The sequence below is a fragment of the Symphalangus syndactylus genome, chromosome X (genome assembly GCF_028878055.3).
Source record: "Symphalangus syndactylus isolate Jambi chromosome X, NHGRI_mSymSyn1-v2.1_pri, whole genome shotgun sequence".
Taxonomy (NCBI): Eukaryota; Metazoa; Chordata; class Mammalia; order Primates; family Hylobatidae; genus Symphalangus; species Symphalangus syndactylus.
In genome coordinates this window covers 119,305,422-119,329,291 of record NC_072447.2, presented here as the reverse complement: position 1 = coordinate 119,329,291, position 23,870 = coordinate 119,305,422, and the positions used below count along the sequence as shown (strand labels likewise).

Below are 23,870 nucleotides of genomic sequence, written 5' to 3'. Positions count from 1 at the left end.
GGCCCCCGCTAGTCGGGCCAGATCATGGCCGCCCCCAGGCTCCCCGGCCATGGCTTCCTGTACGGGAACGGCCAGGCGTCTTGGCTGTCCGGCTAGTCCTGGCGCCTGTCTCTGGGGCTTCCACGGCCCGACCCGGCGGCAGACCCTGCTTCTCTCGTGTCCCCGGAGACCTCGGGTCCGTCCGGGCACCTGCCCTAGTCCTGTCAGCTCCCACAGGACAGTCCCAAGCCACTCCTCCCCAGGCGAACACAGCGAAGGGTGCGCGGGATTGCCAACTCAGTTCCTCTTGATGGCAGTATTGCTCCAGAAATGCCCACCTGCCCTTCCCCCAGGTCCACTCCCTCCGCCCTTTGCTGAGGAAAAAACACCAACGGCGCCCCGCACATGGCCGATCAGCTTCTCGGCCTCTTTGTCCAGCGCTGGCCCACCTGCGGGACCCTGTCCTTGGCAGATGGGACTGGGCGGGATCCTTCTTACCAGCCGGCCTTCCTGACAAACCACAAAGCGGTCCCCTTGGACCGCCCTGGGGATGGAACCGACCTACCCGCATCCCTGAGGATGCCGTTAGGATGGGAGGATGCTGGAACCCGCAGGGAAGAGAACGAGACTGGGAACACAGTAGGATCCGAGCCCTGGCCCTGACCCCTGGGACACGTTTGCACTTCGCCTTCCTCACAGGTCACTGCAAGGCCAGCTTGACCAAGAGGTCAAACGCGACTGGCGTCCCAATGACCCCTTGGGTTTTGGCTTCAAACTTCAGGTGAACCTACAATTCCGGGATAGCGGGACCGGGTCCCGGCACCTTCTCACGTGGAAGCACTGGCAACGGGATGGGGGAAGAGCCCACGCCAGCCTACGTCAGACAGGAGGGGAGCCAGTGGCCACCCCATACACACGTCTCCTCCTCACACCTGGCCTACGTCCAACCCTCCACCGCTCCGCCCAGAAGGCTTCACGTAGAAGACACACAGAGGCTTGCATGCCGCTGAGGACTCGTGTGTGCCATGGGGGAGCGGTAGGTGGCCCAGCCCCAGGTGTTCCGATCTTCCCGCCCAAACATATTCTGTGAGGGAAACCCTGTGTTGACCTCGTCGGGCAGTCAAGGCGTGGGCAGCGGCCTAACGTCTGCTGTGGGTCCCCAGTCACATTGGATGCTCCTCTCAACACAGATACAACAGTGGGAACACACTAGGCCACGCTGCTACCTCCCTGGCCCTTACTGGACTCTTTCGCCCCCATGGACTTTCCGCTGGCATTTTCCACAACACAGTTTCATCTCTCTGTCTCTCTTTCTCTCTATCTCATAATTTCTCTCTCTCTCCTGCCACGTTCGGGACCAACGTGCTCTCGCCCCCTTCTACCAGGGCCCACCTCCTCTCCTGCTCTCTCTGTCTCAACGTGATTGAGTTTCTTGTACTGCCCAGGACTTCTTGCCCACGTGTGCCTTTGAAACGGTAAGAGCTGCAACTGCACCTGTGAGACATCGTGCAGCTAGGCTGAGAGGCGGCAAGAGAAATGCTCAAGAACTCAAGTACCAGGACACGCCCTCCGCTTCTACCACCACCTGCGACACCACCCCAGGGGCCTGCTTTCCGTTTCCCGCAAGCCAAGGTGTGGGAAGTCCCAGGTGAATGTCATCCCGTTGCTCCTTGCCACGGCGGACGGCGCTCACACTTAACGGTGCGTTGCGGTGGAGGGTCAATGTCCCTTTGCGTGGCAGTGGCCCTGCACACGGGCGATGAGGGGCACACGTATCCATCCGGCTCGCTCTCTCGCTGCATTCAGGTGGAACGGAGGACCGTGAACCCTCTGGACATTCTCTGCTTTGCTCCTGTGCTTGGAAGGTTTCGGGCCTAAGAGGTCCATTAAGTGCTTATTCCTTCTTTCATTTTATTAAAAAAAAAAAAAAAAATGGAACAAAACAGGACATTCCACCTGCCACCTCCAGAGGGTCCTCTAGGTTCCTCCTCCACTCCTGAATTCAGGGAAGCGGTGCTGAACTCGACCCTTTGGACACGAGCCCCTGCGCACTTGGGAGACTCCCGAACACCCTCGGAGAAGCCAAAAAGCCCCGGGAGATGGATCCGTCTGCTGCTGTAGCTGACCGGGTCCTGCAAAGGATGCGTCCTCCGAGCCTCCTCCCTGTGCGTCCCGCGGGACCTGCCCCGATTCTACCTGAGGGACCCACTGGAGGAGAGGCACGGGGATGCGGCCTGAGCAGCAGACCCTTCTGGCGTGCAGCACGCTGTCCCCAGGCAGAGTCCGACGGGTCCTTCCTTCTGGGTGCTCCCGGCTTCCCAGACGCCAGCAGGCCTTGGAAGGTCCCACTCCCCCTTAGCAGATGCCCAGAGAGGCTCCATTACTCAAGCTCTGCCACCCAGCTCACCGGTCGGTGCGCCTCTGATCGCAGGGCAAAGGGCTGCGCACCCTCAAAGACAACCGGGGTCCCCGGAAGGCCCCCAGGGAGAAATGAGCACCACGGGGAATGGCCCACCTACAACTCAACCTCCGGGACATGGGCATAAGAAGACAGGGTCACAAGTCTCAACAAGGCGGGTGCGCGGTGTGTGAGGGTGGCCGGGCCGGGTCGGGCCTGTCCTTGGGTCCACCTGGTCAAGAACCGTCTGCGAACGGGCCCCGCGGGATGCCCCGCGGCCCACCTTCATCCCTAGGACGCAAGGAGGAACGCCCCAGCGCCGGCCAGCACGGGGCCACCGGCGCCAATGGCCACGGAACTCAGCCCTGGGAGTGGGCCCTCCTCACGGGCGTACAGTTTGGCCGAGGGAGCCTCCCGGGCCGAGGACCCCGCTAGGCCGTCACCCCGGTTGCTGCCACGGGAAGGGGCACCAGGCAAACTGCCCAAGGCCCCGAGCCCAGGCTCCTTGGCCGAGGCCCCCGCTAGTCGGGCCAGATCATGGCCGCCCCCAGGCTCCCCGGCCATGGCTTCCTGTACGGGAACGGCCAGGCGTCTTGGCTGTCCGGCTAGTCCTGGCGCCTGTCTCTGGGGCTTCCACGGCCCGACCCGGCGGCAGACCCTGCTTCTCTCGTGTCCCCGGAGACCTCGGGTCCGTCCGGGCACCTGCCCTAGTCCTGTCAGCTCCCACAGGACAGTCCCAAGCCACTCCTCCCCAGGCGAACACAGCGAAGGGTGCGCGGGATTGCCAACTCAGTTCCTCTTGATGGCAGTATTGCTCCAGAAATGCCCACCTGCCCTTCCCCCAGGTCCACTCCCTCCGCCCTTTGCTGAGGAAAAAACACCAACGGCGCCCCGCACATGGCCGATCAGCTTCTCGGCCTCTTTGTCCAGCGCTGGCCCACCTGCGGGACCCTGTCCTTGGCAGATGGGACTGGGCGGGATCCTTCTTACCAGCCGGCCTTCCTGACAAACCACAAAGCGGTCCCCTTGGACCGCCCTGGGGATGGAACCGACCTACCCGCATCCCTGAGGATGCCGTTAGGATGGGAGGATGCTGGAACCCGCAGGGAAGAGAACGAGACTGGGAACACAGTAGGATCCGAGCCCTGGCCCTGACCCCTGGGACACGTTTGCACTTCGCCTTCCTCACAGGTCACTGCAAGGCCAGCTTGACCAAGAGGTCAAACGCGACTGGCGTCCCAATGACCCCTTGGGTTTTGGCTTCAAACTTCAGGTGAACCTACAATTCCGGGATAGCGGGACCGGGTCCCGGCACCTTCTCACGTGGAAGCACTGGCAACGGGATGGGGGAAGAGCCCACGCCAGCCTACGTCAGACAGGAGGGGAGCCAGTGGCCACCCCATACACACGTCTCCTCCTCACACCTGGCCTACGTCCAACCCTCCACCGCTCCGCCCAGAAGGCTTCACGTAGAAGACACACAGAGGCTTGCATGCCGCTGAGGACTCGTGTGTGCCATGGGGGAGCGGTAGGTGGCCCAGCCCCAGGTGTTCCGATCTTCCCGCCCAAACATATTCTGTGAGGGAAACCCTGTGTTGACCTCGTCGGGCAGTCAAGGCGTGGGCAGCGGCCTAACGTCTGCTGTGGGTCCCCAGTCACATTGGATGCTCCTCTCAACACAGATACAACAGTGGGAACACACTAGGCCACGCTGCTACCTCCCTGGCCCTTACTGGACTCTTTCGCCCCCATGGACTTTCCGCTGGCATTTTCCACAACACAGTTTCATCTCTCTGTCTCTCTTTCTCTCTATCTCATAATTTCTCTCTCTCTCCTGCCACGTTCGGGACCAACGTGCTCTCGCCCCCTTCTACCAGGGCCCACCTCCTCTCCTGCTCTCTCTGTCTCAACGTGATTGAGTTTCTTGTACTGCCCAGGACTTCTTGCCCACGTGTGCCTTTGAAACGGTAAGAGCTGCAACTTCACCTGTGAGACATCGTGCAGCTAGGCTGAGAGGCGGCAAGAGAAATGCTCAAGAACTCAAGTACCAGGACACGCCCTCCGCTTCTACCACCACCTGCGACACCACCCCAGGGGCCTGCTTTCCGTTTCCCGCAAGCCAAGGTGTGGGAAGTCCCAGGTGAATGTCATCCCGTTGCTCCTTGCCACGGCGGACGGCGCTCACACTTAACGGTGCGTTGCGGTGGAGGGTCAATGTCCCTTTGCGTGGCAGTGGCCCTGCACACGGGCGATGAGGGGCACACGTATCCATCCGGCTCGCTCTCTCGCTGCATTCAGGTGGAACGGAGGACCGTGAACCCTCTGGACATTCTCTGCTTTGCTCCTGTGCTTGGAAGGTTTCGGGCCTAAGAGGTCCATTAAGTGCTTATTCCTTCTTTCATTTTATTAAAAAAAAAAAAAAAAAATGGAACAAAACAGGACATTCCACCTGCCACCTCCAGAGGGTCCTCTAGGTTCCTCCTCCACTCCTGAATTCAGGGAAGCGGTGCTGAACTCGACCCTTTGGACACGAGCCCCTGCGCACTTGGGAGACTCCCGAACACCCTCGGAGAAGCCAAAAAGCCCCGGGAGATGGATCCGTCTGCTGCTGTAGCTGACCGGGTCCTGCAAAGGATGCGTCCTCCGAGCCTCCTCCCTGTGCGTCCCGCGGGACCTGCCCCGATTCTACCTGAGGGACCCACTGGAGGAGAGGCACGGGGATGCGGCCTGAGCAGCAGACCCTTCTGGCGTGCAGCACGCTGTCCCCAGGCAGAGTCCGACGGGTCCTTCCTTCTGGGTGCTCCCGGCTTCCCAGACGCCAGCAGGCCTTGGAAGGTCCCACTCCCCCTTAGCAGATGCCCAGAGAGGCTCCATTACTCAAGCTCTGCCACCCAGCTCACCGGTCGGTGCGCCTCTGATCGCAGGGCAAGGGGCTGCGCACCCTCAAAGACAACCGGGGTCCCCGGAAGGCCCCCAGGGAGAAATGAGCACCACGGGGAATGGCCCACCTACAAGTCAACCTCCGGGACATGGGCATAAGAAGACAGGGTCACAAGTCTCAACAAGGCGGGTGCGCGGTGTGTGAGGGTGGCCGGGCCGGGTCGGGCCTGTCCTTGGGTCCACCTGGTCAAGAACCGTCTGCGAACGGGCCCCGCGGGATGCCCCGCGGCCCACCTTCATCCCTAGGACGCAAGGAGGAACGCCCCAGCGCCGGCCAGCACGGGGCCACCGGCGCCAATGGCCACGGAACTCAGCCCTGGGAGTGGGCCCTCCTCACGGGCGTACAGTTTGGCCGAGGGAGCCTCCCGGGCCGAGGACCCCGCTAGGCCGTCACCCCGGTTGCTGCCACGGGAAGGGGCACCAGGCAAACTGCCCAAGGCCCCGAGCCCAGGCTCCTTGGCCGAGGCCCCCGCTAGTCCTGCCCAGATCATGGCCGCCACCAGGCTCCCTGGCCGTGGCTTCCTGTACGGGAACGGCCAGGCGTCTTGGCTGTCCGGCTAGTCCTGGCGCCTGTCTCTGGGGCTTCCACCGCCCGACCCGGCGGCCGACCCTGCTTCTCTCGTGTCCCCGGAGACCTCGGGTCCGTCCGGGCACCTGCCCTAATCCTGCCAGCTCCCCCAGGACAGTCCCAAGCCACTCCTCCCCAGGCGAACACAGCGAAGGGTGCGCGGGATTGCCAACTTACTTCCTCTTGATGGCAGTACTGCTCCAGAAATGCCCACCTGCCCTTCCCCCAGGTCCACTCCCTCCGCCCTTTGCTGAGGAAAAAACGCCAACGGCACTCCGCACATGGCCGATCAGCTTCTGGGCCGCTTTGGCCAGCCCTGGCCCACCTGCAGGACCGTGTCCTTGGCAGATGGGACTGGGCGGGATCCTTCTTACCAGCCGGCCTTCCTGACAAACCACAAAGCGGTCCCCTTGGACCGCCCTGGGGATGGACCAGACCTACCCGCATCCCTGAGGATGCCGTTAGGATGGGAGGATGCTGGAACCCGCAGGGATGAGAAGGAGACTGGGCACACAGTAGGATTCGAGCCCTGGCCCTGCCCCCCGGGACACGTTTGCACTTGGCCTTTCTCACAGGTCACTGCAAGGCCAGCTTGAACAAGACGTCAAAGGCGACTGGCGTCCCAATGACCCCTTGGGTTTTGGCCTCAAACTTCAGGTGAACCTACAATTCTGGGATAGCGGGACCGGGTCCCGGCACCTTCTCACGTGGAAGCACTGGCAAGAGGATGGGGGAAGAGCCCACGCCAGCCTACGTCAGACAGGAGGGGAGCCAGTGGCCACCCCATACACACGTCTCCTCCTCACACCTGGCCTACGTCCAACTCTCCACCGCTCCGCCCAGAAGGCTTCACGTAGAAGACACACAGAGGCTTGCATGCCGCTGAGGACTCGTGTGTGCCATGGGGGAGCGGTAGGTGGCCCAGCCCCAGGTGTTCCGATCTTCCCGCCCAAACATATTCTGTGAGGGAAACCCTGTGTTGACCTCGTCGGGCAGTCAAGGCGTGGGCAGCGGCCTAACGTATGCTGTGGGTCCCCAGTCACATTGGATGCTCCTCTCAACACAGATACAACAGTGGGAACACACTAGGCCACGCTGCTACCTCCCTGGCCCTTACTGGACTCTTTCGCCCCCATGGACTTTCCGCTGGCATTTTCCACAACACAGTTTCATCTCTCTATCTCTCTTTCTCTCTATCTCATAATTTCTCTCTCTCTCCTGCCACGTTCGGGACCAACGTGCCCTCGCCCACTTCTACCAGGGCCCACCTCCTCTCCTGCTCTCTCTCAACGTGTTGAGTTTCTTGTACTGCCCAGGACTTCTTGCCCACGTGTGCCTTTGAAACGGTAAGAGCTGCAACTGCACCTGTGTGACATCGTGCAGCTAGGCTGAGAGGCGGCAAGAGAAATGCTCAAGAACTCAAGTACCAGGACACGCCCTCCGCTTCTACCACCACCAGCGACACCACCCCAGGGGCCTGCTTTCCGTTTCCCACAAGCCAGTGTGAGGGAAGTCCCACGTGAATGTCATCCCGTTGCTCCTTGCCACGGCGGAGGGCGCTCACCTTTAATGGTGGGTAGCGGTGGAGGGTCAATGTCCCTTTGCGTGGCAGTGTCCCTGCACACGGGCAACGAGGGGCACACGTATCCACCCGGCTCGCTCTCTCGCTGCATTCAGGTGGAACGGAGGACCGTGAACCCTCTGGACCTTCTCTGCTTTCTCCTGTGCTTGGAAGGTTTCGGGCCTAAGAGGTCCATCAACTGCTTATTCCTTCTTTCATTTTATTAAAAAAAAAAAAAAAAATGGAACCAAACAGGACATTCCACCAGCCACCTCCAGAGGGTCCTCTAGCTTCCTCCTCCACTCCTGAATTCAGGGAAGCGGTGCTGAACTCGACCCTTTGGACACGAGACCCTGCGCACTTGGGAGACACCCGAACACCCTTGGAGAAGACAAAAAGCCCCGGCAGATGGGTCCGTCTGCTGCTGTAGCTGACCGGGTCCTGCAAAGCATGCATCCTCCGAGCCTCCTCCCTGTGCGTCCCCCGGGACCTGCCCCGATTCTACCTGAGGGACCCACTGGAGGAGAGGCACGGGGATGCGGCCTGAGCCGCAGACCCTTCTGGCGTGCAGCACGCTGTCCCCAGGCAGAGTCCGACGGGTCCTTCCTTCTGGGTGCTCCCGGCTTCCCAGACGCCAGCAGGCCTGGGAAGGTACCGCTCCCCCTTAGAAGATGCCCAGAGAGCCTCCATTACTCAAGCTCTGCCACCCAGCTCACCGGTCGGTGCGCCTCTGATCGCAGGGTAAGGGGCTGCGCACCCTCAAAGACAACCGGGGTCCCCGGAAGGCCCCCAGGGAGAAATGAGCACCACGGGGAATGGCCCACCTACAACTCAACCTCCGGGACATGGGCATAAGAAGACAGGGTCACAAGTCTCAACAAGGCGGGTGCGCGGTGTGTGAGGGTGGCCGGGCCGGGTCGGGCCTGTCCTTGGGTCCACCTGGTCAAGAACCGTCTGCGAACGGGCCCCGCGGGATGCCCCGCGGCCCACCTTCATCCCTAGGACGCAAGGAGGAACGCCCCAGCGCCGGCCAGCACGGGGCCACCGGCGCCAATGGCCACGGAACTCAGCCCTGGGAGTGGGCCCTCCTCACGCGCGTACAGTTTGGCCGAGGGAGCCTCCCGGGCCGAGGACCCCGCTAGGCCGTCACCCCGGTTGCTGCCACGGGAAGGGGCACCAGGCAAACTGCCCAAGGCCCCGAACCCAGGCTCCTTGGCCAAGGACCCCGCTAGTCCCACCCAGATCATGGCCGCCACCAGGCTCCCCGGCCGTTGCTTCCTGTACGGGAACGGCCAGGCGCCTTGGCTGTCCAGCTAGTCCTGGGGCCTGTCTCTGGGGCTTCCACGGCCCGACCCGGCGGCAGACCCTGCTTCTCTCGGGTCCCCGGAGACCTTGGGTCCGTCCGGGCACCTGCCCTAGCCCTGCCAGCTCCCCCAGGACAGTCCCAAGCCACTCCTCCCCAGGCGAACACAGCGAAGGGTGCGCGGGATTGCCAACTCAGTTCCTCTTGATGGCAGTATTGCTCCAGAAATGCCCACCTGCCCTTCCCCCAGGTCCACTCCCTCCGCCCTTTGCTGAGGAAAAAACGCCAACGGCGCTCCGCACATGGCCGATCATCTTCTCAGCCGCTTTGGCCAGCCCTGGCCCACCTGCGGGACCCTGTCCTTGGCAGATGGGACTGGGCGGGATCCTTCTTACCAGCCGGCCTTCCTGACAAACCACAAAGCGGTCCCCTTGGACCGCCCTGGGGATGGACCCGACCTACCCGCATCCCTGAGGATGCCGTTAGGATGGGAGGATGCTGGAACCCGCAGGGAAGAGAACGAGACTGGGAACACAGTAGGATCCGAGCCCTGGCCCTGCCCCCTGGGACACGTTTGCACTTGGCCTTTCTCACCGGTCACTGCAAGGCCAGCTTGACCAAGAGTTCAAAGGCGACTGGCGTCCCAATGACCCCTTGGGTTTTGGCCTCAAACTTCAGGTGAACCTACAATTCCGAGATAGCGGGACCGGGTCCCGGCACCTTCTCACGTGGAAGCACTCGCAACGGGATGGGGGAAGAGCCCACGCCAGCCTACGTCAGACAGGAGGGGAGCCAGTGGCCACCCCATACACACGTTTCCTCCTCACACCTGGCCTACGTCCAACTCTCCACCGCTCCGCCCAGAAGGCTTCACGTAGAAGACACACAGAGGCTTGCATGCCGCTGAGGACTCGTGTGTGCCATGGGGGAGCGGTAGGTGGCCCAGCCCCAGGTGTTCCAATCTTCCCGCCCAAACATATTCTGTGACGGAAACCCTGTGTTGACCTCGTCGGGCAGTCAAGGCGTGGGCAGCGGCCTAACGTATGCTGTGGGTCCCCAGTCACATTGGATGCTCCTCTCAAGACAGACACAACAGTGGGAACACACTAGGCCACGCTGCTACCTCCCTGGCCCTTACTGGACTCTTTCGCCCCCATGGACTTTCCGCTGGCATTTTCCACAACACAGTTTCATCTCTCTGTCTCTCTTTCTCTCTATCTCATAATTTCTCTCTCTCTCCTGCCACGTTCGGGACCAACGTGCTCTCGCCCCCTTCTACCAGGGCCCACCTCCTCTCCTTCTCTCTGTCTCAACGTGATTGAGTTTCTTGTACTGCCCAGGACTTCTTGCCCACGTGTGCCTTTGAAACGGTAAGAGCTGCAACTACACCTGTGAGACATCGTGCAGCTAGGCTGAGAGGCCGCAAGAGAAATGCTCAAGAACTCAAGTACCAGGACACGCCCTCCGCTTCTACCACCACCTGCGACACCACCCCAGGGGCCTGCTTTCCGTTTCCCGCAAGCCAAGGTGAGGGATGTCCCAGGTGAATGTCATCCCATTGCTCCTTGCCACGGCGGACGGCGCTCACCCTTAACGGTGGGTAGCAGTGGAGGGTCAATGTCCCTTTGCGTGGCAGTGTCCCTGCACACGGGCGACGAGGGGCACACGTATCCACCCGGCTCGCTCTCTCGCTGCATTCAGGTGGAACGGAGGACCGTGAACCCTCTGGACCTTCTCTGCTTTCTCCTGTGCTTGGAAGGTTTCGGGCCTAAGAGGTCCATCAACTGCTTATTCCTTCTTTCATTTTATTAAAAAAAAAAAAAAAAAAATGGAACAAAACAGGACATTCCACCTGCCACCTCCAGAGGGTCCTCTAGGTTCCTCCTCCACTCCTGAATTCAGGGAAGCGGTGCTGAACTCGACCCTTTGGACACGAGCCCCTGCGCACTTGGGAGACTCCCGAACACCCTCGGAGAAGCCAAAAAGCCCCCGGAGACGGGTCCGTCTGCTGCTGTAGCCGACCGGGTCCTGCAAAGGATGCGTCCTCCGAGCCTCCTCCCTGTGCGTCCCGCGGGACCTGCCCCGATTCTACCTGAGGGACCCACTGGAGGAGAGGCACGGGGATGCGGCCTGAGCAGCAGACCCTTCTGGCGTGCAGCACGCTGTCCCCAGGCAGAGTCCGACGGGTCCTTCCTTCTGGGTGCTCCCGGCTTCCCAGACGCCAGCAGGTCTGGGAAGGTCCCGCTCCCCCTTAGCAGATGCCCAGAGAGGCTCCATTACTCAAGCTCTGCCACCCAGCTCACCGGTCGGTGCGCCTCTGATCGCAGGGCAAGGGGCTGCGCACCCTCAAAGACAACCGGGGTCCCCGGAAGGCCCCCAGGGAGAAATGAGCACCACGGGGAATGGCCCACCTACAAGTCAACCTCCGGGACATGGACATAAGAAGACAGGGTCACAAGTCTCAACAAGGCGGGTGCGCGGTGTGTGAGGGTGGCCGGGCCGGGTCGGGCCTGTCCTTGGGTCCACCTGGTCAAGAACCGTCTGCGAACGGGCCCCGCGGGATGCCCCGCGGCCCACCTTCATCCATAGGAGGCAAGGAGGAACGCCCAAGTGCCGGCCAGCACCGGGTGCCACCGGCGCCAATGGCCACGTAGCTCAGCCCTGGGAGTGGGCCCTCCTCACGGGCGTGCAGTTTGGCCGAGGGAGCCTCCCGGGCCGAGGACACCGCTAAGCCGTCACCCCGGTTGCTGCCACGGGAAGGGGCACCAGGCAAACTGCCCAAGGCCCCGAGCCCAGGCTAATTGGCCGAGGCCCCGCTAGTCCCGCCCAGATCATGGCCGCCACCAGGCTCCCCGGCAGTGACTTCCTTTACGGGAACGGCCAGGCGTCTTGGCTGTCCGGCTAGTCCTGGCGCCTGTCTCTGGGGCTTCCACCGCCCGACCCGGCGGCCGACCCTGCTTCTCTCGTGTCCCCGGAGACCTCGGGTCCGTCCGGGCACCTGCCCTAATCCTGCCAGCTCACCCAGGACAGTCCCAAGCCACTCCTCCCCAGGCGAACACAGCGAAGGGTTCGCGGGATTGCCAACGCAGTTCCTCTTGATGGCAGTATTGCTCCAGAAATGCCCACCTGCCCTTCCCCCAGGTCCACTCCCTCCGCCCTTTGCTGAGGAAAAAACGCCAACGGCGCTCCGCAGGTGGCCGATCAGCTTCTCGGCCGCTTTGGCCAGCCCTGGCCCACCTGCGGGACCCTGTCCTTGGCAGATGGGACTGGGCGGGATCCTTCTTACCAGCCGGCCTTCCTGACAAACCACAAAGCGGTCCCCTTGGACCGCCCTGGTGATGGACCCGACCTACCCGCATCCCTGAGGATGCCGTTAGGATGGGAGGATGCTGGAACCCGCAGGGAAGAGAAGGAGACTGGGAACACAGTAGGATCCGAGCCCTGGCCCTGACCCCCGGGACACGTTTGCACTTGGCCTTTCTCACCGGTCACTGCAAGGACAGCTTGACCAAGAGGTCAAAGGCGACTGGCGTCCCAATGACCCCTGGGGGTTTGGCCTCAAACTTCAGGTGAACCTACAATTCCGGGATAGCGGGACCGGGTCCCGGCACCTTCTCACGTGGAAGCACCGGCAACGGGATGGGGGAAGAGCCCACGCAGCCTACGTCAGACTGGAGGGGAGCCAGTGGCCACCCCATACACACATCTCCTCCTCACACCTGGCCTACGTCCAACTCTCCACCGCTCCGCCCAGAAGGCTTCACGTAGAAGACACACAGAGGCTTGCATGCCGCTGAGGACTCGTGTGTGCCATGGGGGAGCGGTAGGTGGCCCAGCCCCAGGTGTTCCGATCTTCCCGCCCAAACATATTCTGTGAGGGAAACCCTGTGTTGACCTCGTCGGGCAGTCAAGGCATGGGCAGCGGCCTAACGTCTGCTGTGGGTCCCCAGTCACATTGGATGCTCCTCTCAAGACAGACACAACAGTGGGAACACACTAGGGCACGCTGCTACCTCCCTGGCGCTTACGGGGACTCTTTCGCCCCCATGGACTTTCCGCTGGCATTTTCCACAACACAGTTTCATCTCTCTGTCTCTCTATCTCATAATTTCTCTCTCCTGCCACGTTCGGGACCAACGTGCTTTCGCCCACTTCTACCAGGGCCCACCTCCTCTCCTGCTCTCTCTGTCTCAACGTGATTGACTTTCTTGTACTGCCCAGGACTTCTTGCCCACGTTTGCCTTTGAAACGGTAAGAGCTGCAACTGCACCTGTGAGACATCGTGCACATAGGCTGAGGCGGCAAGAGAAATGCTCAAGAACTCAAGTACCAGGACAGGCCCTCCGCTTCTACCTCCACCAGCGACACCACCCCAGGGGCCTGCTTTCCGTTTCCCACAAGTCAATGTGAGGGAAGTCCCAGGTGAATATCATCCCGTTGCTCCTTGCCACGGCGGAGGGCGCTCACCTTTAACGGTGGGTAGCGGTGGAGGGTCAATGTCCCTTTGCGTGGCAGTGTCCCTGCACACGGGCGACGAGGGGCACACGTATCCATCCGGCTCGCTCTCTCGCTGCATTCAGGTGGAACGGAGGACCGTGAACCCTCTGGACATTCTCTGCTTTCTCCTGTGCTTGGAAGGTTTCGGGCCTAAGAGGTCCATCAACTGCTTATTCCTTCTTTCATTTTATTTAAAAAAAAAAAAAAAAAAATGGAACCAAACAGGACTTTCCACCAGCCACCTCCAGAGGGTCCTCTAGGTTCCTCCTCGACTCCTGAATTCAGGGAAGCGGTGCTGAACTCGACCCTTTGGACACGAGCCCGTGCGCACTTGGGAGACACCCGAACACCCTCGGAGAAGCCAAAAAGCCCCGGGAGATGGGTCCGTCTGCTGCTGTAGCTGACCGGGTCCTGCAAAGCATGCGTCCTCCGAGCCTCCTCCCTGTGCGTCCCGCGGGACCTGCCCCGATTCTACCTGAGGGACCCACTGGAGGAGAGGCACGGGGATGCGGCCTGAGCAGCAGACCCTTCTGGCGTGCAGCACGCTGTCCCCAGGCAGAGTCCGACGGGTCCTTCCTTCTGGGTGCTCCCGGCTTCCCAGACGCCAGCAGGCCAGGGAAGGTACCGCTCCCCCTTAGAAGATGCCGAGAGAGCCTCCATTACTCAAGCTCTCCCACCTAGCTCACCGGTCGGTGCGCCTCTGATCGCAGGGCAAGGGGCTGCGCACCCTCAAAGACAACTGGGGTCCCCGGAAGGCCCCCAGGGAGAAATGAGCACCACGGGGAATGGCCCACCTACAACTCAACCTCCGGGATATGGACATAAGAAGACAGGGTCACAAGTCTCAACAAGGCGGGTGCACGGTGTGTGAGGGTGGCCAGGCCGGGTCGGGCCTGTCCTTGGGTCCACCTGGTCAAGAACCGTCTGCGAACGGGCCCCGCGGGATGCCGCGCGGCCCACCTTCATCCCTAGGACGCAAGGAGGAACGCCCCGGCGCCGGCCAGCCCCGGGGGCCACCGGGGCCAATGGCCACGGAACTCAGCCCTGGGAGTGGGCCATCCTCGCGGGCGTGCACTTTGGCCGAGGGCGCCTCCCGGGCCGAGGACCCCGCTAGGCCGTCACCCCGGTTGCTGCCACGGGAAGGGGCACCAGGCAAACTGCCCAAAGCCCCGAGCCCAGGCTCCTTGGCCGAGGCCCCCGCTAGTCGGGCCAGATCATGGCCGCCACCAGGCTCCCTGGCCATGGCTTCCTGTACGGGAACGGCCAGGCGTCTTGGCTTTCCGGCTAGTCCTGGGGCCTGTCTCTGGGGCTTCCACGGCCCGACCCGGCGGCAGACCCTGCTTCTCTCGGGTCCCCGGAGACCTCGGGTCCGTCCGGGCACCTGCCCTAGTCCTGCCAGCTCCCCCAGGACAGTCCCAAGCCACTCCTCCCCAGGCGAACACAGCGAAGGGTGCGCGGGATTACCAAGTCAGTTCCTCTTGATGGCAGTATTGCTCCAGAAATGCCCACCTGCCCTTCCCCCAGGTCCACTCCCTCCGCCCTTTGCTGAGGAAAAAACGCCAACGGCGCTCCGCACATGGCCGATCAGCTTCTCGGCCGCTTTGGCCAGCCCTGGCCCACCTGCGGGACCCTGTCCTTGGCAGATGGGACTGGGCGGGATCCTTCTTACCAGCCGGCCTTCCTGACAAAACACAAAGCGGTCCCCTTGGACCGCCCTGGGGATGGACCCGACCTACCCGCATCCCTGAGGATGCCGTTAGGATGGGAGGATGCTGGAACCCGCAGGGAAGAGAAGTAGACTGGGAACACAGTAGGATCCGAGCCCTGGCCCTGCCCCCTGGGACACGTTTGCACTTGGCCTTTCTCACAGGTCACTGCAAGGCCAGCTTGACCAAGAGGTCAAAGGCGACTGGCGTCCCAATGACCCCTGGGGGTTTGGCCTCAAACTTCAGGTGAACCTACAATTCCGGGATAGCGGGACCGGGTCCCGGCACCTTCTCACGTGGAAGCACCTGCAACGGGATGGGGGAAGAGACCACGCCAGCCTACGTCAGACAGGAGGGGAGCCAGTGGCCACCCCATACACACCTCTCCTCCTCACACCTGGCCTACGTCCAACTCTCCACCGCTCCGCCCAGAAGGCTTCACGTAGAAGACACACAGAGGCTTGCATGCCGCTGAGGACTCGTGTGTGCCATGGGGGAGCGGTAGGTGGCCCAGCCCCAGGTGTTCTGATCTTCCCGCCCAAACATATTCTGTGAGGGAAACCCTGTGTTGACCTCGTCGGGCAATCAAGGCGTGGCCAGCGGCCTAACGTCTGCTGTGGGTCCGCAGTCACATTGGATGCTCCTCTCAAGACAGACACAACAGTGGGAACACACTAGGCCACGCTGCTACCTCCCTGGCCCTTACTGGACTCTTTCGCCCCCATGGACTTTCCGCTGGCATTTTCCACAACACAGTTTCATCTCTCTATCTCTCTTTCTCTCTATCTCATAATTTCTCTCTCTCTCCTGCCACGTTCGGGACCAACGTGCTCTCGCCCACTTCTACCAGGGCCCACCTCCTCTCCTGCTCTGTCTCAACGTGATTGAGTTTCTTGTACTGCCCAGGACTTCTTGCCCACGTGTGCCCAAACATATTCTGTGGCGGAAACCCTATGTTGACCTCTTCAGGCAGTCAAGGCCCTTCTTTCACTTTATCAAAAAAGAACAGTACATTCCACCTACCACCTCCAGATGGTCCTCAACGTTTCTCGTTGGGCAGTCAGGGTTTGGGTAGAGGCCTAAGTTCTGCTGCAGTAACAGAGTGACATTCAATGGTATTCTCAAGACAGACTAAACAGTAGGAACACACTACGCCAAACTCCTACCTCCCTGGCCCTTTGGGGACTCTCTTACCTGCATGGACTTTCTATTGTTGTTTTCTACAACATAGTTTCTTCTTTCTCGCTCTGTGTCTGTCTTTCTCTCTTTCTTTCTTTCTCTCTCTGTCTGTCTGTCTTTCTGTCTCTCCACATTCGGGTCCCATGCCCTCTCACCCACTTCTTCTGCGTTCGCTTCCTTTTCTGCTGTCCATGTCTCAATGTTATTCAGTTTCTTGGACTGTCTGGTTCTTCTTGCCCATGTGTGCCTTTAAACGGGACATGGATAAATAAGAACACATAACATTCATCATGTTAAAAAAAATCAAAGTTGGAAAAGCTGTAACGAGAATTCGGTTTTTTACATGTCACCACAGAACTTATGTGATTTATTTCATTTTGGAAATAAGTCCAGGGCCAGTGAGGCACTGCAATTCCAGAACTTTTGGAGGTCAAGGTAGGTGGATTGTTTGAGCTCGGCAGTTCTAGGCCAGCGTGAGTAATACGGCGGAACCCCATCTCTGCAAAAAATAGTAATATTAATAAAAGACCCATTCAAACAACAACCAAAAACTATACCGGTTGGTAGTGCGCACTTGTAATCACAGCTACTTGGGAGGATGTGTTTGGAGGATTCCTGGAGGCCAGAAAGTTGTGGCTGTAGTGAGTCTTGAAGGTGCCACAGTATTCCAGCCTGGGCAACAGCGGAACACTACGTATCAAGAAAGGAGGAAAGAGACAGAGAAGCAAAGAGAAAAGAAAGCCTAACTTTTGACTCAGTGTCAGTAACAAGAAACATGTGAACATACAAATACACACACACACTGAGCACTGTCCTCTAGAAATAACCAATGTAATTGTGTTTTCTTTCCTTTTTGACTCTTTCTCTACATAATTTGTCCAACTTGTATCGATATTTTGTATTATTACCACTATCTTCTATCATCTTTGATACCTTATTTCTTTTTAATCTTCTTTTTATTTCATTAATAATCACGGCCATTTCAAATCCTATTTTACAGAACTGTAGAAAGATGAAAATGTGAAAGCCCTGAAATTTTTTTGTTGTTTGAGATGGAATCTCAGTCTGTCGCCAGGGCTGGAATGCATTGACAGGGTATCAGCTCGCTGCAACCTCCCCCTCCGGGGTTCAAGGGAGTTTTCTGCCTCAGTCTCCTGAGTAGCTGGGATTAGAGGCACCCGCCACTACACCCAGCTATTGTTTTGTATTTTTAGTACAGTCGGGGGTTTCACCATGTTGGCCAGGCTGGTCTCAAACTCCTGACCCTGTGATTCACCCGCCTTGGCCTCCCAAAGTTCAGAGATTAAAGGTGTGAGCCAACTCGCCCAGGCAAGTCCCTGAAAATTTTGAGGTCTTGTCCTTCCATGTTTTTAAGTGCATATATGGAAATGAAGTATATTGCCATTTTTCTTTCTTTCTTTTTTTAAAAGAAGGGCTCTGGCTCTGATGCCCAAGATGGAGTGCAATGGAGCAATCCCAGCTCACTGAAGCCACAAAGTCCTGGGCACAAGCAATCCTCCCGCCTCAGCCTCCAGAGTAGCTGGAACTACAGGTCCGCGGCATCACGGGTGGCTAATTTTTGTGTAGAGATGGGATTTCACCATGTTGGCCAGGCTGGACTCGAACTCCTGGCCTGAAGTGATTCTCCCGCCTTAGTCTTCCAAGGTGCTGGGATTACAGGTGTGAGCCACTGCGCCCGGCCTGAAGCTGTATTTCTTTTTGTTCAAATATTCGTTAGAGGAAATATTTCTTCTTCAGTTTTACATTATGGGGAGCCCAGCCCCTGTGGGCAGGGCGGCCACGTGGTTTAACAACCACTCAATCTAAACTGAACGAGAGCGCACACCTCTTAAGCCATGTAGGTGGGGAGAACACGAGTGGGGCGAAGGAATCTGCGGGCGCACCCTTCTCCCTCTGCCCACCCTGCCACAGGAGACTCTTCCAGGCTCCCGACGGGGAAGGCCAGAAAGGCTTTACTAGGAGGACCTCCTACACTTGCCAGAACTAAAACTTAGGCAGCGGCAAAAACTCGGCGTCCAAAACGCCCGCCAAAGCCCTCCGATGCCCGCAGGACGCTGGAGCCAACTCGGCTGGCTGCAGCCGCCATTGCGCAAAGTCGCGCGCCCGGCACTGGCTGCCCAGAAGCCGGAGGGCAGGGAAGGTCCTCTGCACCAGAAAGGCTGTCCATGGCACAAACCCTGATCTCGTGTCCTGTGTCAGGGAAAGCAAAGGCAAATAAAGGAAAGAAAAGGCGAAGGAGACCTACCTGATTGAGGCCACGCGCCAGCGGGAAAGGCCCAGTCCGCTCTAACGTCCCGCAGTCGCACCTCAGATACGGGGTCGGATGCCCCCTTCCCATTCCTGGGAGGTGAGGGCTGAAAGAATCCGGGGAGGGGAAGGGAGAGGAATCCGGTCTTCCTAGAGCCGGCTCCGCCCAGGGTAGGAGTGGGGTGTCCTCAGCCTGCCCCTGGTGCAAGAAGGGGCGGAGAGAGGCAGCCATGGGAAAGTTGGGTGGGAAACCTCTTGTCTTAGGTAATTGCTGAGGAGTACCTATTTGTCCCATTTGTTTCCTTTGAGTAAGGTCCTCGCTGGCAAGAGGGCAAAGGAGACTGATGTATCGAGAAAACAAAAAGGTTACCGTTTAACATTCACAAAACTGTTTAGAGGAAAAAGAAGCCTAAGCAAGTACACTTTCAGGCGATGTTATAAGTTTGTATCATCTGTATGCCTGACGTTATTGAAAGCTTCAATTGTTCCCTCCCCAGGTGAGAGGCGTGTTTCCAAGACCAGACACTGCCGGTGCCCTATCACCTCCCACTTTTTTTCTGGAACTACTAGGGGCCCAGCGCTGCTTCTGTAGCCTTCCAGGGGATGCTGCTGGTGGCGCTTACGCCGCCTAGGTGGGTGGGGATGTGCTGAGGCCGAAGGAGTGACAGCGACTCACAGGTTTCCCCTGCCTGACCAGTCCTCTGATTGATATTTTCTTTTGGAAAAAAAGGGACTTGCGGCCGGGCGCGGTGGCTCACGCCTGTAATCCAACACTTTGCGAGGCCGAGGCGGGTGGATCAACTGAGGTCGGGAGTTCGAGACCATCCTGACCAGAATGGAGAAACCCTGTCTCTATTGAAAATACAAAATTAGCCGGGCTTGGTGGCGAATGCCTGTAATCCCAGCTACTCAGGAGACCTAGGCAGGAGAATCGCTTGAACCTGGGAGGCGGAGGTTGCGGTGAGTCGAGATCGCACCATTGCACTCCAGCTTGGGCAACAAGAACAAAACTCCGTCTCAAAAAAAAAGGGACTTGCTGCTCTTGCAGAATGGAGACACCTGTAGCGTATTAAGGAAAACGAAGATAATCTGTTGATGACAGTACTCTGAGGAGTGTTAACTTGGGGCGTGCATCCTCCCAGCACCTTGTTCCCACCTTGTTCCCTAAGGGGAGGGGAGATGCAAATAAAGGTCCTTTAAAAATAATAGCCTGGTGAGTTCCCAAGGCTCATGGGAATCATGCAAGCTATTCGGGTTGCTTAAAATCTTGACTGTGAAGATGTTGTGGATTTTTTTTTTCCTATTCACAATGTAGTCCTTGATTGGTTTTTGGGAGAATTTTTTTTTTTTTTTTTTTTCACAAATAGAAACGTGTTTTCAGTGGGAACCAAAGTCATTCCTGCCCAGGTACACTCTCCAGTGAACTCACCTTAAAAGAGACACTTCAAAAAGAAATCTAAGGCCTCTGAGGCACTACAACTGGCCTTTGACCAGCTCCAACTTCTCAGAATTTCCTGGCTCCATTTCACTCCTCACCAACTGACGTTCACACTCTCAGTCCGCCACCCCCACCCCAAGACCACCTGCTGCCAGATACTCCCAGACCTTTTCTCTTACTCATTCCCTTGCGGTTTGGGCACAGGTGGGTGGGAATTACCAGGAGGTGGGGGGAGGAGGAGACTAAATGCGCACAGGTGATGCTTCGTTCTTGTCAGGCAGCTGCCTTCACCTGCTGAGTGGAGAGTTGGGGGAGGGGTTAAGGCTCTGCCACAACTCCATGTTGCAGAAAATGGAAACTGAAAAGAGCTTTCCCCTCACCCCAGGTGGAATTACCCAAAAAGTAACAGCTGTGAATCTCAGCTGCCCCTCTCTGGAAACTTCCCTGTCTTTCTCCTCCTTTATTTCAGGGAGGAATGTCCATCGCCTGACACAGAGAACCAAGTCATAGCCTTTTTTCTGTCAACATTCCCTGAACGGACAGATTCAATAAGCACTCATTGTGCCAGGAAACCAAGGTCTACAGAGGCTAAATGGCTTTGCCAAGGTGAATTAAGGTGGCAGGATGGATCCAAACATGCCAGGCTCTCGTGCTGCAAATCCTTTGCTATCTCCATGCAAACGGCCAAGCAGCTCAGTACAGGATGCTTGCCTGGGCAACAAGAGCGAAACTCCATCTCAAAAAAAAAAAAAAAAAAAAAAAACCCTGCTGCTCAATATCATTCATTTAGGCAAATAGGCAAATACAAAGGAAACTCACAAGGAGATACACCTCACGCTTATTAGAATGGCTAGAATAAAAACCAAATTGAAAATAACAAGTGTGTGAGGCCAGGCGCAGTGGCTCACGCCTGTAATCCCAGCACTTTGGGAGGCCGAGACGGGCGGATCACGAGGTCAGGAGATCAAGACCATCCTGGCTAGCACAGTGAAACCCCGTCTCTACTAAAAATACAAAAAATTAGCCGGGCATGGTGGCGGGCGCCTGTAGTCCCAGCTACTCAGGAGGCTGAGGCAGGAGAATGGCGTGAACCAGGAAGGCAGAGCTTGCAGTGAGCCGAGATCGCGCCACTGCACTCCAGCCTGGGCAACAGAGCAAGACTCGGTCTCAATAATAATAAAAAAAAAATGTGTGAAGATGTAGAGAAATTGAAACTGTCATACACTGCTGGTGGGAAAGTAAAATGTTGTAGATAGATATTTAATATTATCGAAAGCAATTTGGCACTTCCATAGAAAGTTAACCATAGTGCCATTTGATCCAGCAATCCCACTCCTGGGTATCTATCCAGAGGAAAAGAAGTCATTATACAAAAAAGACACTTGCACACCCATGTTTGTAGCAGCACCATTCGCAATTGCAAAAATATGGAACCAGCCCAAATGCCCATCAATGAGTGAATAAAGAATATATGTGTATGTATGCGTATACACACACACACACACATATACATACCATGGACTACTAGTCATAAAAGGAACTAAATAATGGCATTCACAGCAACCTGGGTGGAATTGGAGACCATTATTCTAAGTGAAGTAACTCAGGAATGGAAAACCAAACATCGTTTCTTCTCACTAATAAGTGGGAGCTAAGCTGTGAGGACACAAAGGCATAAGAATGATACAATGGGTCAGGCGCGATGGTTCACACCTGTAATCCCAGCACTTTCGGAGGCCAAGGCAGATGGATTACTTAAGGTCAGCAGTTCGAGACCAGTCTGGCCAACATAGTGAAACCCCCCAACCTCTACTAAAAATATAAAAATTAGTTGGGTGTGATGGCACGCACCTGTAATCCCAGCTACTCGGGAGGGTGAGGCAGGAGAATCGCTTGAGACCAGGAGGCGGAGGTTGCGGTGAGCCAAGATCACTCCACTGCACTCCAGCCTGGGTGACAGACCGAGACTCCGTCTAAAATATATATATACAATGGACTTTGGGGATGTGGGTTGGGGGAGGGTGGGAAGGAGGCAAGGGATAAAGGACTACACATTGGGTACAGTGTACACAGCTTCGGTAATGGGTGCACTAAAATCTCAGAAATCACCACTAAAGAACTTATCCAAGTAATCCAACACCACTTGTTTCCCCAAAACCTACTGAAATAATAAAAAAAGTTAAACAGAATGGGAGGCCCCGGCGGCTCGTGCTCGCGCACGCAGGGTGGGGGGAGGGAGCGCACGACGTGCACGCACCCTCCCCCCAGTCCGCCGCTGCCGCCTCTTTCTTCTGCCGCTCTTGGTGCTGCTTGTGTGCTCGTTTGGTGCGGACCTGGTACCTCTTTTGTGAAGCGGCAGCTGAGGAGACTCTGGCGCTCGCCATGGCCGACGAAAAGCCCAAGGAAGGAGTCAAGACTGAGAACAACGATCATATTAATTTGAAGGTGGCGGGGCAGGATGGTTCTGTGGTGCAGTTTAAGATTAAGAGGCATACACCAGTTAGTAAACTAATGAAAGCCTATTGTGAACGACAGGGATTGTCAATGAGGCAGATCAGATTCCGATTCGACGGGCAACCAATCAATGAAAGACACACCTGCACAGTTGGAAATGGAGGATGAAGATACAATTGATGTGTTCCAACAGCAGACGGGAGGTGTCTACTGAAAAGGGAACCTGCTTCTTTACTCCATAACTCTGTTCTTTAAAGACCAAGATTACTTCTCAATTAGAAAACTGTAATTTTGTTCCACCACATCCTGACTACTACCGTATAGTTTTCTCTATTCTTTCATTTCCCCGTTCCTTTATTGTACATAAAGTAACTGGTATATGTGCACAAGCATATTGCATTTTTTTTTTAACTAAACAGCCAATGGTATATTTTGATTGACATCAAGTGGAGACGGGATGGGGAAAAATACTGATTCTGTGAAAATACCCCCTTTCTCCATTAGTGGCATGCTCATTCAGCTCTTATCTTTATATTCCAGTAAGTTATTTTGCTCTCACTGTTTTAACAAAAAAAAAAAAACAACAACGACATAAAAATCCTTGCATACCTTGTTCAATTGGAGAATTTTAATGTTTTTCATTTATCATTGTAAAACCAAGGACAATTTTATAACTTTTTTGTACGTAGCTGTTACATGTAGGGCAATCTGTCTTTAAGTAGGGATAAATTACTCTAAAACACAAAAGAATCCTAGATAGTTTTACCTTCAAGTCAAGCGTCTTGTTTAAATAAACTGCTTGTTTAAAATGAAAAAAAAAAGTTAAACATAGGGTTACCATGTGATCCAGCAATTCCACTCCTAAGTATATACCCGAGAGCTAAAAACAGATATTCAAACAAAAGTTATGCATGAATGTTTGTGGCAGCATTATTCATAAAACCCAAAAGGAGAAAGAACCCAAATGCCCATGAACTGGTGAATGTTTAAACAAATGTGCTATATGCATACCATGGATTATTTTAGCCATAACATGGAATGAAGCACAGATACATAATACAATGCGGATTTAACCCTAAAAATATTATAATACATTAAAGAACCAGACACAAAAGAATGCAGATTGCGTGATCTCATTTATGTGAAATGGCCAGAATAGGCAAATCTAAACAGACACAAAGTGGATTAGTAGATGCCAGGGTCTGGGGAAGGGGGAATAAGGAATGACTACTAATAGAGATGGAGCTTTTGGCTGGGTGCCATGGCTCACGCCTGTAATCCCAGCACTTTGGGAGGCCAAGGCGAGAGGATCACCTGTGGTCAGGAGTTCGAGACCAGCCTGACCAACATGAAGAAACCCCATCTCTACTAAAAATACAAAATTAGCTGGGCATGGTGGTGCACACCTGTAATCCCAGCTACTCGGGAGGCTGAGGCAGGAGAATTGCTTGAACCTGGGAGGCAGAGGTTGTGGTGATCCAAGATTGCCCCATTGCACTCTAGCCTAGGAAACAAGAGCAAAACTCTGGAAAGGAGGGGAGGGGAGGGGAGGGGAGCTTTCATTTTAGAAAAATGTTCT

The 23,870-nt window shown here is 56.7% G+C and overlaps 2 protein-coding genes across 2 annotated transcripts in view; both read left to right on the top strand.

The window, feature by feature from the left end:
- Positions 1-19,081, top strand: part of LOC129475382 (uncharacterized) — a 347,136-nt gene extending 328,055 nt beyond the window's left edge. Inside the window, exon 3 of the mRNA XM_063634589.1 lies at positions 18,897-19,081. Within this exon, the coding sequence (XP_063490659.1) occupies positions 18,897-19,031 (135 nt within the window). The 3' untranslated portion in view covers positions 19,032-19,081. The remainder of the gene's footprint in view (positions 1-18,896) is intronic.
- Positions 19,082-22,104: 3,023 nt separating this feature from the next.
- On the top strand, positions 22,105-22,878 carry LOC129476485 (small ubiquitin-related modifier 2-like). The gene is made up of 2 exons (XM_055269512.2): positions 22,105-22,368; positions 22,439-22,878. Exons 1-2 carry the CDS (start codon positions 22,220-22,222, stop codon positions 22,503-22,505), a joined length of 216 nt encoding a protein of 71 aa, XP_055125487.1. The 5' UTR covers positions 22,105-22,219; the 3' UTR covers positions 22,506-22,878.
- The last annotated feature ends 992 nt before the right edge of the window (positions 22,879-23,870 follow it).

Bases quoted from the DNA above. Each gene is read 5' to 3' on its own strand.
- LOC129476485 (XM_055269512.2), top strand. From the start codon at position 22,220: ATGGCCGACGAAAAGCCCAAGGAAGGAGTCAAGACTGAGAACAACGAT. The intron at 22,369-22,438 runs ACAGGGATTGTC...AGACACACCTGC, and splicing joins ATGAAAGCCTATTGTGAACG to ACAGTTGGAAATGGAGGATG.